The following is a 21372-nucleotide window of genomic DNA, read 5'->3' as shown; positions in this document are numbered from 1 at the left end:
TGCTTTGTTATGGTCTGTTACAGTATGTCGTGCACTTTTCATGCTGTGTCATGTCATGTTGTGTTCCTGCATGTCAGTAGTGATGGTATTTAATAGTGTTATGGATAAAATCAAACTAACTGCTGCTGTTAATTCTAATAAGACCGAAGTATACTTTTCCTACACTACACTAAACCAGACTTCAGAACATGTATAGAGCAACCTCTATATCCTCTACATGGCTATACGACAGGTGGCAGTTGCAACCTCTGACCAGCAGGGAGTCCATAAGTGCAGACAATACTTCTGTTGGGGACATATATATGATGAGCACCTCACACACATAATTGTGTGTGTGCTTGTTCCTCAGTGCCTGACCTGAGCAGCTGGACCTGGAGACAGAGAAATGGGATTACCTGCGTTAATACATTCTGCTGAGCGCTTTCCAAGTCATAAATTCCCTTCAAGTGGTAGCAGTAACACTGCAGGCATTGCTGTTGATTTGGTGCTTCTGCCAGAGCTCATGAGGTCGATGCCAAGTCTCAGCTTGCCTGTACTGGTTTCACTTGTCACACCAGCAGCCCATAAAGAGAACTGAATGTTGTGCTTACTTGACGCGTCTTGTGGAATGTCTCAGTGATGAATAGAAGTGCTTTAATCATCCACACGGATTTAGTCTTATGTAATGAGTGTAACCTTATAGCAAGAACAGGCTCAGTAGTAAGGGACATGCTCACCTGATGCAACATATGCAGTTCTTTCTTCTCTACAAATCCAACAAAAACAAAAGCAACTAAATGTTCACTGTGATAGATTATCTTTTGCCAGCAAGTCTGAGGTTTGGGAAATTTGTATTCCATGCCATCACTGAAACTAATCTATCTGGACGATATATTTTTAAGAGTATAGAAAACCTTTAACCTCCACAATTCTGTGCAAATTCATTTTTTACAGTTGGAGGCTGAATATATTTATTTTAAGTAACTTTAGACAAAAGTGCCTACTATCGCATGAGACCAACAGGTTATGATCTCTCCAACATTTACAACCATTTGACGAAAGAACTGTGTTTGTATCATGTGATGACACCTGAGCCTGCTCCTTTCACTAAATAAAGGGTCCCAAGTGACTAAAATATAGACATTGTTACCATATTCTCCCCAACAGCTGGACTAAGACCCTGTAGGGCTCATGGTATAGGAGCATACTGGCCTCAGTACAATAAACTGTCACCCTTGGGTGACATCAGGTGGTGAACAGAAAGAGCAACAGTCTGATCTGTTGCAGTGTTCCTGAGCTTAAACTGAGGACAAAAGCTGCAGCACTCTCAATAACTACTGTACGAATGAAAGTGACTGAGACAAAAGAGATTTTTATTATAATAGAGGATATAAAATAAATATACATGACTTCTTTTCTCATTTAACAGTCATTTGTACAGTGAAATTTGCACAAATTTGCTAAAAGCAGCTAAATTTTTTTTTTTTTTTTTTTAATTTTTCCGCATTGAGCTATTGCTGCCTCATCTATAAATGCTATGAAAAGACAATACATTTAGGCCATATGTATATTTCAAACTTGTGTGCACGCACATGCGCACGCAGACACACACATAATACAGAGAGAATGTAGAGGAGTGGATAGACACCCCAACCTGCAAAGCTTTCTTCAGGGACTTTAAGTACATGAAACCTCTTTAAAAATGTTTACAATTATTTATTTATATATTTTTGGTTTTTTCTTTCGGAGACCACAATATTTCTTCTATGACTGTTTATTAGAAGATGTTCTCAAGGGGGAAAGGGTTAATATTACTGCGTTTCGTGACACAAGCCAAATGATGCTTGTTATTTATTTGAATGGTACAATGGGCAGTGAGGCCCTGCAGAGGCTAAAAGCTTTGCAGATAGAGTGCCTGTCTGCCTGTACAAACCATTTAGAGGGTGACAATAAGTGCTTATGTTCTCCACTGGAAAAAGACAGGCACATGCAATACTATCAAAAAGGAGGAAATGTGGTGCACTAGATTTCATATAGGCGTATACTAGTGTGTGTCTATCTACCCACACAGAGGAGCATCATCTGCCATATAACTTTCATAGCACTGCCAGAACTTTAGTGTCTAAAGCAAGACATTAAAAACATTAAATATGTTTTTATTTTACCACTAAATATCTGAGCAACAACAGTGCATTAAAAGTATCAATATCTCAATGGGAAATTCTTAAAATGTGTTTTTATGTACAGCATTTCAAAACATACTAATAACTGCGCTTCAGTAATGTGTGAGGACAATATCTATTAGAAGAGAAATCAAGAGACAATCCTCCATCACTGTTCGCAGTCTTTAAAGGTTTGACACAATTAAGTGAAATAAAATATATATATTTAGCTGCATGCTTCCGCATTGTGTAAATAACAATATGCTACATAGTGATGGGTAAAAAAGGGGACAATAGACATAAGAGAGGATGGGTGATGATGAGGAGTAACAGAGGAGGTGTGAAAATACAAACGCAAAATAAAAGTTAAGAAAAATCCTGAACATATTCCCATGACATCTTTAGAAGATGAAAGACAAACAAGGCACCATCCACGCAAAAACATGAATCATTATCATTCCTGTAAAAACGGTGAACAAGTGGAATATCTGTGTGACAAAGTTGAAAAGAACAACCCAAGTGAGTGATCCCACACAATGGTGGCATTAACACATTCAACAAGTAGACATGATACTTAGATGAAATAGCTTTAAAAGAACAGGAAACATGGTCTAGTAATGCCTGCTTTGTCTAACAGAGGTCCCTTTCTATCGCTAGTATAGTTAAGGCAGCGGAAAGTTTAAAAATGGGTAGTATTCATAAATGTATGGAAATAATAAATAGGACTTTATACTATCCATATATATGTTTTTCTTTTCAATATTTCATTTAGAGTACATTTTAAAAGGATTTGAAAAAAACGACAGTATTCAGCACTGTCTTGGACTACCGTACTCAATATTACACAAGGAATGAATACACATCACCCATAAAAACATAAGAAAACCTGTCAACTGCCAAACCTAAGTGCAGGTGAAAGCTTTAGTCTGGGATGTTTTTTCATCATTTTATTTTATTTTACTTTGCATAGGAGTTGTTTGAGAGTAATTTGTCTCCCACTAGAACCTGGTGCTTTAAAATACTTGCTTGTGACACCTTGCTTATGTTGAGAGAGAAATTTACAACAAAGTGTCCTAATGTGTCCTCGCTGCTACTCAGTTTCAAATGTGAAATAGATACAGGGAGGGGAAAACCATCCAATAGCTGCTGGCTTTGACCCCCCCTCAGATATAACGAACAGGCCAAGTCCCCCTGGATCTGTCTGCCAGACTGCCAGAACATAAATGGAAAAGATGAACTGAATGGAAGCGACACACAGAGTGAAGAGCTCATTTCCAAAATGCAATATACAGTTTGCATTTTAGGCTCTTTTAGATTATGTTTTGGTTTTTAAGCCTGAAATGTCTACTAATATTGACCTTTAGGTAGAAGTTTTCAGTGGGAAACTCTAATAACCCACTGTAAGCCAGCGGTCTTGAACTAAACAGCAGGTAGATGGTTAGCTACAAGCTATCAAATGTAATGAAACATCCAGGTGGCTAAATAACCAGACATTTTTTACAGGACTTAGTAGGGACCAAAACGGAGCTTAAACATGACTGAATACCAGAGCTGTGATCAAGAATATGACTCTACACTAATGCAAACGTTGCTGTTCTTAGTAAAATAAGAACTTGTTTATATCAACTTCATAAAGATTCAAAGGTAAACCACAACTCCCAAACAGAGCACAGCAATTTTCAGAATTGAATCTAAGGGCAAGAGACTCATCTTATTCTCAATACATGGCATAAAAGAAATAAGAAAATACTTTTTAGTGGTGGATGCAAATAATGTTCAGCATGTTGTGTTACTGAGTAACAAGTATGTGGTTATTTTCATTATTAGTGACACATATCAGGAAATTCGTAGTTTCATATTTATACTGAAACATATACTGAAATATAATTATAGTCCAGTTCTCTTTTCAGCCACAAGGTGTCAGTGTTTCCTAATGCAGGTCGACCTGCCTCAGCTACAGTTACAGTTGAATCACTGGGTGCGTTCTTTAATACAACCTGCATGAGGGCCAACCATGTGACTGAGCAGGACCAGTGAGGTTGGAACAAGCTGTGAGGAAATGAGAAGTAGGAGTGAAACCTCAGTTTTGGAGTTTGCCCCTGGGGTGGTAAAGGTACTTTAGAGTGCCCCATTTAATAGTGTTTTCTTAGGGATGCATTCAAATCTCAGTAGCATGTTACTGTTGCAGTTAGCTGTAATTGTGATGCAGCTAGTTTAACTACTTTATACACTGGCAGCCTCTGACAGTCAGTAATAGTGCAAAAGCCTCAGATTTAACATATAATTGGCTATAACCGGATCCTAAAAACCTTACTTTATTTCTTATTTGCACCTGTTTTAATGCAAATGGACCTGTCCATGCTAAAATTCTGAACAATGAAACTTAATTTTAGTAAATACTTGAAGTATTTTTAAAATATTCTCAGAGCACTAGCATTTTTTTCACATTGTAAGACTGTCGTAGTAATTTTAGACGTGATAAGGATATTTTCTCAGGAAAGAAATACATCACAATTGTAAAGGTGATCACATGCTTTGTAGGACAAATCCTAACTAGTACCTGAAGCTGTTGAATAAATATAGTGATGTACAATACTCCAATTGGAAATGTAGTGGAGTAAATATTTAAAGTAGCACAAAATAGAAACACTCAAGCAAACTACATCAAATCTGGCCTTAAAATTTTGACATTATTAGCTTTTTGCCAATTAGCCATTTTACAGGATATGTGCTGACTATATCTTAGCAGGCACCAGTAACATTGTGGAGTTTCCACTGGCTGACTGACAACTGGTCCTGGCCAGGCCTGTTTCCAAACTAGCTGCTAGTGGTAGATTCATAGGATAAACAAGAGAGGCATCAATGTAACACTCAGCATCAAATTCCCTCTTAAAATGTCAAACTGTTCCTTTAAGTGCAGTACTTGTATGTTGCATTTAACCACTGACTTTTAAAATTTCATTAAATTAACACACAGGCAGGTAATTATAAATGATTAAAAAAATGACAAAACCAAAAAGAGTACTTGATGTCACAGCACAGAGGATTTCTACTGCATGTTTAAAATACCGCTGGCTTGTATTAAAAAATGCACCCATTGTCTCTGAATGTACCCTCTATCTTTATCAAATGTCTGCAGTACTCGGCCAGAGGGTCGGGGTGGAAGAGAACAGTTATTTGGGCAACAAAACTCACCCGACCTTTGTTCCAGCTCTTTGCAAATCGGTTCAGCAGTCAGTGCAGTTCTGCTAAGTAAAATAACATAACATGCATAAAAAACATGATGTATGCATATGCACACACACTCTCACACACACACACACACACACACACACACACGCTTATCACACTCAGAGGGGAACAATAATAACAGTAAAAAAACCAAAAAACAATCTGACATCAGGCAGTAACAGTCTGAAGAAACATGTAAGGGGGCCATACTGTTAGCTGCCCTGTACGTTTATGCGCACATTCGCGTTCAGAAACCTTGAACATCTTGAGTGTCCATGATAAGATGGGTGTCAGAGCAAAGTGTCCAACAACGGCACCCGAATAAAAAAAATGCCTTGGAGCTGCTGGCCACAAACAGGAGTCATCCAACCTCCTTAAAACATAGTCGTCATCAGAGGAAACAAGGCAAGGCTGTCAGATGATTCTGATCTCTACAGGTAGAGGAGTGAATCAGAATATACAGAACTTAGAGCTGTAAAAAGACTGTTTCCTCCTTTCCAAATCCAAATCCAAATCTAGAGTAACAGAGGTCTAAATATAGAAACCCTGTATTAGGAAGATTAGGTTAAGTTGCACATTTTACATTTCCCTGCAATTGCATCAGAAAAAGAGCAGACTTTTTCTGAATAGAAACACTGACTGTCTTTTTCTCCTTAAATGGATAGGATTAGTTCAAACTTTTGATTATCCAAGGTGATAGTACACTACAGATGACAGTAAAGGCTTGTTTCTCCTGTGTTATGTTTCATCTGACATATGCAACAATATTTACAATGACATCAACTATCAAGGTAAACTTTAAAACTGTAGCAAACAAGCGAGAGAAAAAAAATCAATTTAGAAAAAGGTGCTATATAATGTACACATATGAAGACAGCTGCAATTATTCCTGGTGAGGAACGTTGTGTTTGTAAGTGCCATGATTGTGAGTCTGTGTGTGTGAAATCTAGTTTACATTATTTTCAGTTAATTTAAAAATAGTTCACCAGCCCAACGAGGCAGAACTTCTTGTTAGATTTTTTTGGTTCCTATGGTCATTTGAGTTCATCTTACAACGCTGTTGAAGGCTGTCAGGTATGAGGTCAAAGCAAGATTATGGGAAGGGGGGTTGACTTGGAATGCTGTACTGAGGGAGGTCTGACCAGGATTTTGGAGCTGAGGGGGTCCGGTGACATCTGTTGAGGTTGTTGCAGGTTGTTTGAAGGAGGAGCCAATTCCTCTGCTGGTTCAGGAGTCGCTGGGAGCCTCAGTAACGGTGGGTCTGGTGGGTGTACTGGGAGCTCTGCTGGGATGATGACGAGTATCCCATGGTGCTTTGGGGCTGAGTGGAACCTTGGACAGTGCTTTGGTAACCAAGGCGGGAGCTGGAGTGCTGACAGGGAAAAGTAAAAACTTCCTAAGTTAAGTTTGTGAATATTGACTACAAGTGAACAGAAAAGCCTGGATTGCACACTGAGGACATTTATTGCAGCTGACTTGGTGTTTATATCGAAGCCAAAGAGGGCAAAACTAAAAAAGGAAAACTGAGTTACACCATGGGAATTATAAATTTCAGTGTTTGGGTTCTTGACCCATTGTAGGTAGTAAAAATCCTGATATTCTGCCCTCTGCTGCTTTATTTTCTTTTCCTAAAGCTGCCTCTGTTGTTCCCTCATTTTATGAACTCAGTGGTAGAATAAGATAGGTATCATCGCCTGCTGGGTCAGTTTGAATAGCAGTTACTAAAAGGACAGGATACATCACCTGACAAATACAGGAACTCATTTGGGGACATGCTTTTTGCTTTTATACAGGTTCAATTTTGCAGCTTAGCGCCCCCCTTCTCTCCCTTCAGGACAATTTTATTAACATTAGTTTGTGAAGCAATGAATCTGGAGGCTGCTGAGATTCTTCATGTAAAGAGATGTACCAGTGGTCAGTTAATACTTGACGCAGTACAATGTATTTACAGCACCCAAATGAAGTTATTTTAGGCATTTCTGTTATATAAAAAATACCGAGGTGGGGATCTTGGTGCCCTCAATTGTGGGTACGGCCATGGTTAGAGGCTGTCAAAAAGCTGCCTGTGATGAGCGGGAACCTCAGCTCAATTACATGTCAACAATACACAGTCCAGGTCACATGCGTGATAACGTATGGTATAGTGGAATGTGGGATCACTGAAAGGAAAAGTAGGACGCATACAGTGATGTTACAGTCTAGCTACCATCCTGGTATGTCAGTCCACTCCACTGGTTTATTTATACATCTGTTGAGGCCTGACAGCTACCAGCTGTCACATACAGCCTCAGCCCCAGCTATATATGCTTCTATATGTGAAACACTTGTAGTATGAAGGTCTAATCATGCTGTTTGAGTGTGCTCAAAAAGAGGCAGAAGAGGTCAATTCAGTAACCTCTGTCACACTGTGCTCTTTGCAGTACACCGACTGACCCCCTCTCCCTGTCCCCTGCTCTGTCTGCCACTCAGAAAACCCCTTCTCTTTGGCCTTGTGATAAGACTCAAGCCAGTGATAAAACAGACGCCAGTGCACCAAACAAAAGCTGACAGGCACCTCACTGATAACCACGGTTACTGAAATCTTTATGTTCTGCAGAAATGACGGTTTGCACCTTTTTTTAACATTTGCAGGTGGAGGTCCTACTGAATGACTGAATAAATAGGCTACAGGATAAACAGGCTAGATAAGAATATATACAACAATATAACAGTTGCACAACTAGTCAATAAAAAAGATCTACTCTCAGTGGCATCGTTAGACTTGAAAGCAGAACTTTGAATCATCGGAAGAGGGTGGAATCTGGTGCCACACACAAAGACACATAAAGTGTTTCCATGATACTGTACACAGGCAGGAAATGTCCTGGAGGAGAAAAACAATCAGCTCTTTGTGATGTTTTCAAAATAAACCCTTAGCCATAAAACAATTAAAGACACTGTGTTAATGCTGATAAAAAACAAAGCTTATTTCCTGTCTTACATTCTATCCTTTGTGTACATGCCCTTTGGCTCTGTAAAATAAAAGTAATGCAGAGATATTTATTTATACTAATAATCCTGTTACCACTCCAAGAACAAACAGAGGTGTGCAGGGGGTGTGGTTGAGTTACCATGGTGATGGTTTTACACCTGAATAGGTGTGAATACATTTTGATGACTGTATTTACATTTGAATGTAAAGTCCCAGCCTCATTGGGAACTACACTAACTCACACAGTCTCTTAAAAATTACATTCTTACACAGCACAATCGCCAGTGTTAAATAAATTCTGAGTGTTAATCTAACCCAGAAAGTAGGGGTGGGATCATGCATAAGAAAACACATGCCTTTCTCCTGTTATGAGATACATTCATGTTAAATAGGATTTTTCTCATGATTACCACATACTGTATTTTCTTTGAGTAGTAGTCTCATTGACTTCATGAATAAATAGCCCACAAAGTAACACATGAATGCAGCTCATGAGCAAATACCCAGTACATGTCCACATGATATTTTAGTCACTGCTGGCAACAGGTGAAATCAGTGTGGCTGCTGTTACTCAGAACAAGCTGTGCAGGGCTTACATTAGGGAGTAGAAAGGATATGATCCACTCTGAGGGTGTGTGATATCATATTAGATATGCCATGCATTTGAAAATATATTTCAATATATATACTGGATTAATCGTGCAATGACTGCAAGAGGCAGTGCCCTAAATATATATATATATACAATGTGCCTACAGGATTAAGGCAGAGGGTGCCACTGCTCATGTAGCTTTATAACTTTCCATCGTTAACTAGAGGTTAACCTGTACGTCTGCAGTTCTACAGTAAAGTTAAAGTTCCACCTATAGTAAGACAGACATCAAGCTACAAGTAAATCTTTCCTCAGTGCAGGAAAAACTGGTCTCTGCGCAATTACTGTGAGGCAAGTGCATAGCAACAGTCTCCAGTGTGGAAATTGGAGAAAGCTTGCTCTGCTGAAATTTGGCTATAGCTTGTCTGCCTTATGGTGGTTGTAAAAAGCATCGAATGTGTTTTAACATTGTTTGGCTATTGACTCCATGAACTCTGAATCTGAATCTTTCCAACAATGAACTCCTATCTTGAAGTGCAGCTTCAAACAGGATTGAACTCTGGTCTGTGTGAAAGCGCAGCATTGTCCTCCTCCGCTAAACTTTCCCTATCTCATCTGGGCGTTACATTAGTAAAAGGCAGAATGTCACACATTCAAAAAATACGTTATATGGGAAAAGAATCAAACAATCAGAGACGTATCTACATTTGCAGTGTAGTTGAACAATAATTGGGAAGGGTATTGGCTGATTATCCTTATGAAGTCAGTGAGTGAGTGAGTGCCACCTCCAGACATTATATTGTTACACATGCCATGCTTTGGTGCAAATGACAGAGTTGGGTTAAAGGGGGATATTACTGCAGCAGTGTGTCACTTTGAACTGCTACTACTGTGTTTATCTCGTATTCTATCTATTTAATTGCTGCTCTTGTGAGTGTCTGAGGCAGGAGAAAGGTGTATGTGGGGCAGCACATGGGATTTACTGACTAGGAAAACTGGAGTGCATCACAAACTAATCATTTTCTCCTGTAGAATAAATTCTTAAGCTTGCTGATGTAAAAATCCTACTAACCTGGTACTCTGACTGTAGCACACCTGTGCCTGAGGAGGCCCCAGAGGGCCCAATCCGAGGTTTCTTGTTGGGTGGTCCCTGGTCCTGGCCATGTTGTAAACCCCCGCCAGTGGTGCCCCCTGTGGCTCCGGTAGTGCCATTTGTTTGGGCAGAGCTCTGCTGGGAGGGTGCCTGCTGGGCTGCGGTCTGCTGCTGGTTCTGGGCCTGAGTCTGGCCTGTCGTCTGCTGGTGCTGCTGCGTCTGGTTCTGAACACGACAACACAGAGCAACCGACAAATGCTTGACAAAAGTGATTAAGAGCCCATCTAAAGCTGTGGAGAATGTGAAATACTTGTGGTCTCTTTTTCTAGGCCCTCTTTGCTTGGTTTAACCTATACTCAATTTTTGCTTCTCTGACCCACATTCCCACAGAAATGCAGTGTACTGCCTTCTAACTAAGCAAAAACATCTAAAAAAGAGTAACAGAAGCTGAATGTGAGATATGGCTGAACAACTAAGTCAAATAAAGTAATACAGCTCAAATCTACTCGTGTGCATATTCAGACAATAATTGAGGCTCATATTGTATGTATTAGGTGACAGACATATATTATCTATTACACAGATGTGTTTATATTTTCAGAAGCAGCCAGCTGAAGTGGTCACATCTGCACTTTAAACTTTTCACATGACTAAGTCATGAGAGGAGAACAGACTCTGACTACATCAGGGTACAACTGAATGGATTTGATTTTCCTCAAGTAGTAAACAGCACAGGCCAGACAACCGTGAGTTACTTCATCATTCTAATTTCATGGTTAAAAAAAAAGACCAAAAGTCTAAATTCTTGTCAAAAATCTTTAAACAGAACATTTTATCCCCAGTGTTAGCTATACAAAATGTCATGTATGGACACACAAAAATTAGGAAATACATGTGTGTGCGTACTATAATGGTACTGTTAGGCAACAACAGGGAAACAGTGATGGTACAAAAACATGATGACATGTTACCTTTTATTTTCAAAATTAAAAAAATCAATTTAAAACTCCCTTATGGAGCTTCTGTCCTCTAGTAGCATTATGGAGCTGTTTTTCTATCAGTGCCTCCCTGCATTTCACACGTTTACACACAGGAATATGGCTGATTCATACCACTCTGCTGATAAAAGAAACATGTCATCGTATGTTGCGACACATTAGTAAAGACATGTACTATTTGTAAATTGAGAAATATTTGCAATAATTAAATGATTCAGTGCATATAAGTTATATTCAGTTTTAGAGTTTTCATCCTGCCTTGTAATTCACTGTCATGTATAGGAGCTTGTTCTTGCCGTCTGGCCACTGAGTGCAGGCTGAATATACAAATCATGGTTATCTCCTGTAAATTGCTTTGTGGAGGCATAATTACCTTCTCTGTTTTCTCCTCTGGTTCATCTTCATTAAGAAACTCTCGTTTTGGGTAGGGGATCTGACACCCAGCAAACACACTAGAGGGTAACCACATAGAAATCTGTGATTAAAACGTTTCTCTATTAACATTCAGTATTTAACACTGTGGTGCCACTAACCCAACCAAACTACATTCCTGCTCATAAAACAAACTATAACAAAACAGAAAGGCAGGTAAACATAAAAAAGATTTTACTCCCACCTAAAGGACTAAATGAGTAGAAGTAGAATGAAGAGGTTTTTCTTTTGCTGAAGACAAAGGACAGCTTCTTGCAAAAGTTTACTAAGACTCACTCTGTGGTTGGTAAAGGGTCCTCCAGGAAGTATGGGTCCTGCAAAGCCTGCTCAGATGTGATTCTTTTGGTGGGGTCCATGGTGAGGAGCTTCTGGAGCTGAAAAAAGAGAAAGGAAGAGAAAGAGAAGAAGAATGGAGTTTTTCATGGTTAAAATCATCTTCTGAATGAAAAAAATCTCAAACCTGTCATCTCAGTAAAACATTTTTGAATAGATAAAGAATATAGATACTTGTCACCTATAGCAAAGTCACATCAATATTTGTTTAAAAGTCAGTGCTGCCTTTTTTCCAATTCTGATAACCTGATAAGTTGATGACCTTTGGGTTAAAGCCACACATAGCAGCTTTGCATCACTGACATACCACTGAATTACAGCCTAGAGTACCTGCTGACAACCGTAATTATAACTTTCAGGATCAGGAAAAAAAAAAGTGTCCTGCAGAAAGCTATCCAAGCTGCTTAACCAATCATTTGGGCAAAATAGATCAGTATGTATTTAAAAGAACCTTTTTCCATAAAAATACTAATGCATCGTTTGATGCCTCGTTGTTGTATCACAGTCATATACAGTATAGGCACAACAATCAAAACTGCTGTGCTGTTTAAACTTTATTTCAACAGAGTGTACAAAGTTCTAGTCATCTGTGAGCTGTAGGGAATCAGCCTACTGGTCCCCACCATGTAAAGCATTGTATTTTTGATATATGGTTAAGGTTAGACAAACAGTGGTTATGGTTAAGTTTAGGATAAGTCTCCCAGAAATAAATGTAAGTCAATGTAAAGTCTCCACAAGAAATGAAAATAAACATGCATGTGCACATGTGTATGTGTGTGCTTACCAACAAGAAAACTTTGCTGTCTGGTTTGACTTTATGCTTCTCCATGTATTTGATTAAGCTGCTGTTTGCATACCTGTTAAATGAGAAAACACAATGATGCATTTAAAAAACAGTTTGACTGCATTTTATAATTTGCTGAACTATGAAATTCTGATAATTAGATGATCGCACTCACGTTGTCCTCCTGAAGTCTTTCTGCAGAGTGGGGTACTCTGGCATCTTCCTAATGTCTTCCCAGTCCTTATCTGTGGTATACAAAAGCACACAGCCAAGGTCATGGTTTGACAAATACAACAGTTTCATACAGTATAAGGCTGTCTGTTTTTTGGTTTAACCAGCTGTGATAGAGATTACTCAAATTATTTAAAAATAACTGACTCAATATTTCTTTATGTCTTGTGCACCCTAAAAACTTGATTTGTTTCCTGCTACAACAAAACCCATATTACATCAAAGGACATATCTAATCTGGTAAACGTACCATTTGAAATGTGAACCCAGACTAAAAGAACTAAAACAGCAAGCTATTGCAGCTTGTGGCCTGGATTGTGTGCAGTTATAACTGAGTGAATTTGGTGCAGACCTGCAGGGAAACCCATGACGCTGAATATCCTGTCCAGCTGGTCATGATGAAAGGGGTTACTGGTCTTGATGTCTTCTTGGCGACAGTGAAAGATGGGCTCTGATGTTAGCAGCTCTGCGAAGATGCAGCCAATTGCCCAAATATCTGATGTACACACACAGATACCACTTAGTGTTCTTGAGGTAGATTAGGTACTGTGCATTAGTCTTCCTGGAATTAATAAAAGCCATTTTTTCCAAACTGTTGAAATATGTATTTTCCATTTTACATGAGAATTGCTTTGTGATCTTAAATATAAAGTTATTTTTAGAATTTGTAATTGGACACATGGTAGTGAAAAGGCAAACAGAAAATGAGGAGAGAGAATGTAGTATGACATGCAGCAGATGCTGTAGTGATGTGCCATATGTGGTTACCTCTCAGCTACCAGGCTGACCCAATAAATTCCCTGTTCACCCTGAAATTCAGTTTTTGTATATGTTTTTGGGAAATAATTACACTTACACTTATAATTTTTACTGTTGTATAGTTAGAAGATATATCTATTATATTTGTCTGTTAAATAGGAAGCACAGCCAGCAACAGTGGTGAGATGTCCTCAACAAATTCTAAAAAACAAATACGCAGTGATGATGGATGAAGTCCTGATGAACTGGACTCACCAATAGCTTTGGTATAATGACGAGCCCCCAGCAGCAGTTCAGGGGCCCTGTACCAGAATGTCACGACCACAGGGTCGAGGTCTGCCAGCGGCTTGAGGGGGGAGTTAAATAGTCTGGCAAAACCCATGTCAGCTATAGGACGTAGGAGAAAATAGAAGCAGTTAGCAAAGCAACATCTTACCATGTGACTGTTTGGTTTGATTCCAGGGCTGAATAATCTATCACAATACAAAAGTTAAACCTGAATCAAATGCTAGTCTTAGCTTGGGATATTTTTTTTTTACTAAAACAGCATTCTGGCCCTCTATTAATCACACTTCAGGATACTATAAAGGCAAAAAGAAAAAATCATGCAACATCTAGTGACTAGTCCATTCCTATAGAAAAATAAATCTGCCTACTCTGAGTTATACATGTTGCTTCAGCAAAAGGCATCATTTTCACTGTGGAGGGAGGAGACAGCCTCCTCTGTTTCCAAAATTCTTTATCTGCCTCAGGTTGATTTTCCTTCTAAAATATCTATGAATAGTGCCCACTGACTGTCCATCTATCAAAACCCAGATAAGTAAAGAGAGGAGCGCTTATAAATGTTGATTCAATTACCTAAATGGCCTTCAGCTACTAGAATCTAATCAGAGCAACTGACGTAAAGAGCACCACTGAAATAGATAACATAGATTTTCTATTCTTTATATACATGTTTTTGTTATACTACCATTCATAAGGGTAATAGCCAATAAAAGGCTATTGCATACCTACATACCAATTATATCATTATGTTTTAATAATTATTTTGCATTGTGTCCTCCACTGCTTCTGAATTGTCCTACCACACCCTAGTTTCCTAGTTTTTTGGACTGTGCCCCTCCAAGCCATGAGCCAAAAGCTCAAAACATAAGTAGGAAATCAAAAACTGCCCTCTAACTAGAGATTAGAGTGAGCCAGTTACAGTGAGTGTGCATCCACTTCTATGGAGAGTAGTCACAGTTCCTAATCATCTCCATTTACAGACAATATGTCTAACAGTGGTGTGACGAATACCTGAAGTCTCTGTAACCCTTTCGAGCTCCATGCAACAACTCTTGATCATGGGTCTTTTGAGATCTCTTTCATGGAAGATCAAGACTGTTTTTATTTTATCGGCTTAGAAAGAGTGTTTGCTATTATTTGTGACTTTGGTAATGATCAGATCATATTTCCTGACCAATTTATGCAGTAAACCAGGAAACCACCAACCGTGCCATTATGTTTTCTTGCAACTGTATATATTAGGTATGGGCAATCATTCTGGAATATTCAAATAGTTCATGCAACTCTGATTTTGTGTTTTTGTCTCTCATGCTTTTACCTGGAAATAATATGATAATGAGATCAGCATATCATTTTAACACAGCTAGTCCAGGTTAAGTTGGCGTATCACAACAGTATTTGTACATTACACAATTTGAAGGTGAGTTAGAAAGTGTGGTGTGGTCCGCAGATAAACAGCCAAAAGCAAACTTTGTCACCCAAAGTAAGTTTGATGATCGATGTGTACAGCAATCAACAACCCTCATCACAAATGACAGACTACCTATTAGCTTGATCTGAGGCAGGGGTGCCCAGCCCATGTTCCTTGAAGGCCACTGCCCTGCTGCTTTTTGTCCAACTATCCCTGCCCTGTCCACTCCTGATTACCTGAATCAGGCGTGTTCAGTCAATCAGAAACTAGAAAATACCAATTATCTTCACCTTCCACCCTCATCATCATAATAAGAGATGTAAGCCTGTGTGAGTTACAGCTAGCCCAATGAAACTAAATTTAAATTCCTCCTAGTTAGCCCCCAGTTTTGCCTGCTGTTTGGCACCAGGCTGATAGTAGTTGCAGGTTCTGCTGAAACACTTACTTACAATTGAACCCATTACATTACATATAGCCATTTGATCTATGTGATTACTGTAACTTTAAAGTTGGGTTTGCCTATACACATTCAGCAAACACACAGTAACATTAGCATTCAACTGCAGTCATGTGTCTAATCATTTGAAAAGTCAATTTACTTTTTTGCTCTTGTTTGCTTTTTCCTCTTTCCTGGGGACATATTTAGCCAGATAGCTGTTTAAATGCAGCTGCTGAGAATGAGGTTGATGAGAGCACAGTGAGATAAAACAAATGTTTATCTGCTCTATAGTGCACTGTACAGTACATTAAGTTAAATATCTCCCTGTTGCTGCCCACTCAACTTCTCATTAGTAGGTGTTGCAGAGGGCTTACTTGCACTATAACAATAACCTATTACTAGATACAGAAGAGTTAAAAATAGACGCCAGCATGGCAGGATTGCCCTTCAGTAGCCCGCTGGCCAGCTAAGTTATGTAACGGCCCTAAAGTGAGCTCTTTAACTTCTGAAAGAAGGTTAAACGCCGCTAATACTGGACACGCTAACAAGCCAACACCACTACTAATCCACTGACATGATGATAGTACTATTTATAATTGATAATTGATCTAAAATTTTATAATTCATGAATTGGAATCAGTTGAGTGGAATTTTTTTTTTTTTCAGTCTGCCTTACCGATTTTAACTCTTCCTCGTTCAGGGCCTTCTCCCATCACCAAGATGTTAGCTGGCTTCTACAGGAGACAGATAGAGGTAAACATTAGATAGTGCATACTATACAAACCATTTAAAGGTCACTTGAATTTAGAAGTGTCAAAACACCAAACATTTAAAGAATTTACCATACAGGATCCTGGATCCACATACTGACCTTGGATCCACATGCTGACCTTTTGAAACTGTTATGATGACTGTGCTTATTTACACATTAAGTTGATAGAGTAAAATTTAAGTCTCAGATTCACTGAACATGAAACTAAATTTAAATTCCTCCTAGTTAGCCCCCAGTTTTGCCTGCTGTTTGGCACCAGGCTGATAGTAGTTGCAGGTTCTGCTGAAACACTTACTTACAATTGAACCCTTTTACATTACATATAGCCATTTGATCTATGTGATTACTGTAACTTTAAAGTTGGGTTTGCCTATACACATTCAGCAAACACACAGTAACATTAGCATTCAACTGCAGTCATGTGTCTAATCATTTGAAACAAAGTCAATTGACTTTTAAAAAAAAGTCAATTGACTTTTTTGCTCTTGTTTGCTTTTTCCTCTTTCCTGGGGACATATTTAACCATATAGCTGTTTAAATGCTTCACTGTTTTCACTAGCTAGTCAGGAACTTTCCCACTGAATCTATGACATTAGTGCCTATTCAAAGTTGGGTTTGTCTATACACGTTCAGCAAATATACAGTAACATTAGCATTCAACTGCAAACATGCCTCTGACTATTTGACCAGTGTAAGTCAATTTAGTTTTTTGCTGTTTGCTTTCCAATGAAAAATGAAATAATGACGCTCAAAGCAGCTGTTGATGTTTTGAGAAGGATAGGCTGAGATAAGCAAGATGCTTCAGCCTGATCCTTTTTTTGGGTGATGTTTTCAAGGTCTGTGAGAAGGAGATTGTGTGCTTGGGAGGTGAACAACCAAAAATAAATCATCTATTATTGATTCATTTATTCATTCAATTAATGATGAGCTGAGTTTCTGTAGATTTGCCACTAGATATGACATTTTTCACATTACACATAGTCATTTGCCTGATGCCTATAATAAAATATTAATTGGTTAACTATAAGAACACATATGTCCAGGTTTATTAGTGTTTTCATTGGAAAATATGAGCAAGATGATGGAGTCTGGTTAAGACTTTCACTACAGGGATCACATAGATGGCAACATACACTAAGACTGAATTGTTTTATCTATTGCTCTTCACACAATCACCAACTACACTTCTTACACATAATTACTGATTAGAACTACTGTTGTGTTTACTGAATTACCCAGTGATATCAAACAAATTGACATGTAGCTTTAATAATAGGAAAATGATTTCCCATATTTACTTAAGGTTACAGATCCGATGCAGCAGAATGTAGTATCTGTCATCAGTCTGTTGGTTCTCACTTGGTGTCTTCGCGAATGTGAACCCTCTGGCTAGGTGGGTTCAGATCTGCCTGGCAAACACGTTTGTTGCTATAGAAACAGCACCAATAATGAGCTGTATTATCCACGGCCACAACATGACACGCAGCTCTTGGCAAACACAAAGACAAGCATCTTTTGAAAAGCTTGAGGAGTTCAGGATCAGGACCAGCTCCTCTTTCAAATTCTAAACATGCCTAGATGAATTCAAATCCTGCCCTGAACATATTAATTTTGGGCGACTGAAAAACTGTTATTATTTCTTGAATATTCTGAAAAGACATAACTGAATGTCAGCACTTCTTCAAATGCAAAATGAGCAGTGTAATAGCTAAAGTGCAGAAAAAAATGTGTGAAATGAAATAAAAGACATGAAAAACAAAAAGATAAGTGTAACTGGACAAGAGGTACCAGATGAAGTGGACAGTGACATAAAATGCTCAAATAAAAAAATAAAATGCTGCTACTGCTGCTCTTATTATATTACATGCTTAAGATAAGCAGCAGTGTTATTCTGAAATATGCCTCAAGATGTGCTTCACACGACAAATTTGAGACTTCCTCTTGAATTCATCCAGTAAAATTAATCAGTTACAGTTGGTTGGGTTTATGGATCAGGGAAAATAGAGGGAAAATAAATACATTCCACAGTGGACTTGGACCCAATCCTTAGGGACGCGGCCTGCTTTCATAAAACCATCTACAACTCTCAAAAATTAGGGCAGTTCACCTGGAAGGGGCAGACTTTTTCAACAGAATGACCAGGTTGATAAACAGGTTATCTTTAAACCAAAAGCTCACAACAAGTTAAAGTGTAAAGATAACGAACCCCTGCATGTGCACTACCAATGCTATGCTACACTTTTTCTGAAGAGCTTTTTTTCCAACTGTGTTGTCTAAATCCTTGCACATCAGTTGGTTTAAGCACTGTTGCACTGCTCCCATAGGTGTTACTCATCTTTTTCTTTGGCTCCATTTTTGGTTTCCTTTAGATGTAACAAAAAGTCAATCTCCATATTAATGTCTGCAGGTTCTTGCACACAACAAACTGTATGCAGTAGTTGACAGAATTTGTTAATTTTAGGCAAATTACTTAGAATGCTTCAACACCGAACTCCAGTGCATTTTCCTTTTGACCCAACTCGTTTAATGCTGATGGTTTCAAGTCTGGTCACAGTCACTTGAAAAGGAGGGTCTCTGCTTGGTCCTGACAGAAAGCAAATCAGAACAGTGTACCGTGTGGTTGCAAACAGATGATTTTATATTCCTGCAATAAACTACCTTTGCATGCATGTGATCCTACTGCCGATTGTCAGTTGGAAAGGAAAGATCTGTATATTAATGCACAGGTTTATGCTGTTACGATGCGTGGGGTGCGGTGCAGGATGAAGGGAGGTAGGACTCAAATGCAGGACACAAAATAGGTTTTATTTGCCTGGACTCACCAGGCACAGGCAACATAATCTCCGTCACTCAGCAAACAGGACAGGCAACGCTAAATACTCACCACTCGGCGTCAGGACAAAAACTTGCCGCTCAGCATACAAAACAAAACTCACAGAAATGGTCTTCTTAAATTAATGCTCCAACACAGACAAAAGAACCAAGGAGACTGCAACACTAATAAAACGCAGGTGAAACTAATTCCCATAATCAAACACAAAGCTACCTGTGATCAAAATAAAGGACAACCGGAAACTCAGGCAGCAAAATAAAAGTCCAAAACCGGAACTCAAACATGACTCCATGACATATGCAAGATCATTTAAAAATCTATCGCACACTGGCTCAAAGTATTGTCCAGAGGAACCTGAAAAGGGGTATCAGTTAAGCCAAGGACAGTTACAAACACTGAAAGACACTTTGAGAATAAAAACCCCCAAAGTATGTGAACAGGAATTAAAACCCTGACTAACTACAAGAGCAACACTGCATAGATCAGTCAAGACCAGGATATCTCTGACACCCTGAACTGCTTCTACACTTTTTTTTGCTGTTTTGATAAACAGCACTGCCCGAGGAGGGGCAGACGCTCTCCAGCAACATCAAGTAAGGTCTGCCCTGAAAAAGATCGACATCACCAAGTCAACTGGACCAGATGGATGTCAGGCCACATGCTGAGGACCTGTGCAGACCAGCTAACAGTGGGGTTTACTAACATCTTTAACCTCTCCTTCAAGCTAGCTGCAGTCTGCCATCACCGCCGTCAATGATTAGCACCCAGTGGCCCTCACCCCAATGATCATGAAGTGCTCCAAGAGGATTATACTACCCCATATAGTATCTCTGAAGATCTGGAAAATTATCAGTTTGAATATCAAGCAAAATATTGATGGGGGATGCTATCTCCATAGCACTTCATACTGCCCTGTCTCACTTGGATCAAAGAAACATACTGTATATGTTAGGATGCTCTTTGTGTATTTCAGCTAGACTTTTAACACTATAATACCCCATAAACTGGTTCACAAACTCATTAGCCTTGAAATCGGCACCTCACTTTGTTCTGAATTATGGAATTTCTTACCAACAGGCCACAGAAAGTGAGGACTGGGAACCTGACATCATCCACCATAATCCTGAACACGTGCACCAAAAGAGCGCCCACTCTCTTCAACTATAACTGTGTCCCCATACAACTTCTTACTTCATACTTTGTGGATGACACTACTGTGGTGGGATTAATTTCAGACAATGAAGAGACCTAGTACAGACAGGAAGTCCAACATCAGACAATAAATTGGTCTTGAACACCACCAAAACTAAGGAGATCATTGTGGACTTTAGGATAGGAGGACAGCACAGTGTCCACTTGTTATCAGTGGTGAGGAGGTGGACAGGGTGGACTCCTGGGAGTCCATATAACAGAGGACCTCACTTAAGCAGCAAACACCTCCAGTCTAGTGAAGAGGGCCCAACAGAGACTTTTCTTCCTGTATAAGCTAAGACAGGCTGGTCTATCCTCCAAACTGCTCACAAATTTGTACAGCAGCATGATCATCAAAGTAGTGGCTACCATAGTTTGCCATTTTTTTATATTTTTTTTTAATTTCATCATAGTTCACAGTAATTTATATATTCCAGCAGTTATCAGATAATTTCCCTCAATCTGCTAGTTGCTTGTAATTTTTCGTACCGTGAGTGTTTTTGCATCTAACTTTGGTGGAAATCACTTTCTCTCAAAGCTGTCACAGCAGAGTGCAGCTGTAGTTGTCTTGGGTCCTCTAACATGAGTAGACTAGACACAAATAAACATATTTTTCCCTACAGGACTTGAAGCTCTACAGTGTAAGTCTTTTTTTAATAATACTGTTGTGAATAAAACTAATAAGCCAAAGGACTTATATAGCATTTTTTTTACTTCAAAGACTAGTGTGAGCATACCTCACGAAAAAGTCTTAGAACAGACTAAGGAGAGGAACATGTTCTTGTGTGAGAACCAATGATTTACCTATCAGTGCATGTATCTTTATAATGACTCCCCATTAGTTCACTTGTAATATTCAAATGTGAACAGGACACA

General features: G+C 38.9%; 1 protein-coding gene across 2 annotated transcripts in view; it reads right to left on the bottom strand.

Annotated features, from left to right (window-relative positions):
• Window positions 1-1729: 1729 nt before the first annotated feature.
• cdk19 (cyclin dependent kinase 19) overlaps window positions 1730-21372 on the bottom strand; it is a 51247-nt gene continuing 31604 nt past the window's right edge. The window contains exons 5-14 of one of the 2 annotated variants that reach the window (XR_003296353.1): window positions 16377-16434; window positions 13821-13952; window positions 13159-13302; window positions 12751-12820; window positions 12576-12648; window positions 11735-11832; window positions 11400-11478; window positions 10008-10253; window positions 6515-6744; window positions 1730-5386 (exon numbers count right to left, since the gene is read on the bottom strand). Coding sequence is in view for 1 of the 2 variants with exons in the window: in XM_026318748.1 (XP_026174533.1) it covers window positions 6619-6744; window positions 10008-10253; window positions 11400-11478; window positions 11735-11832; window positions 12576-12648; window positions 12751-12820; window positions 13159-13302; window positions 13821-13952; window positions 16377-16434 (1026 nt within the window). In the remaining variant the exon portion in view is untranslated. Of the gene's footprint in view, window positions 6745-10007; window positions 10254-11399; window positions 11479-11734; window positions 11833-12575; window positions 12649-12750; window positions 12821-13158; window positions 13303-13820; window positions 13953-16376; window positions 16435-21372 lie in introns of both variants that reach the window. The other variant, XM_026318748.1, reaches the window with a different exon arrangement.

The sequence above is a fragment of the Mastacembelus armatus genome, chromosome 24 (assembly GCF_900324485.2).
Source record: "Mastacembelus armatus chromosome 24, fMasArm1.2, whole genome shotgun sequence".
In the NCBI taxonomy this organism is placed as follows: domain Eukaryota; kingdom Metazoa; phylum Chordata; class Actinopteri; order Synbranchiformes; family Mastacembelidae; genus Mastacembelus; species Mastacembelus armatus.
Note: the sequence above shows the minus strand (reverse complement) of the source record. Positions and strands in the feature narration are given on the sequence as shown.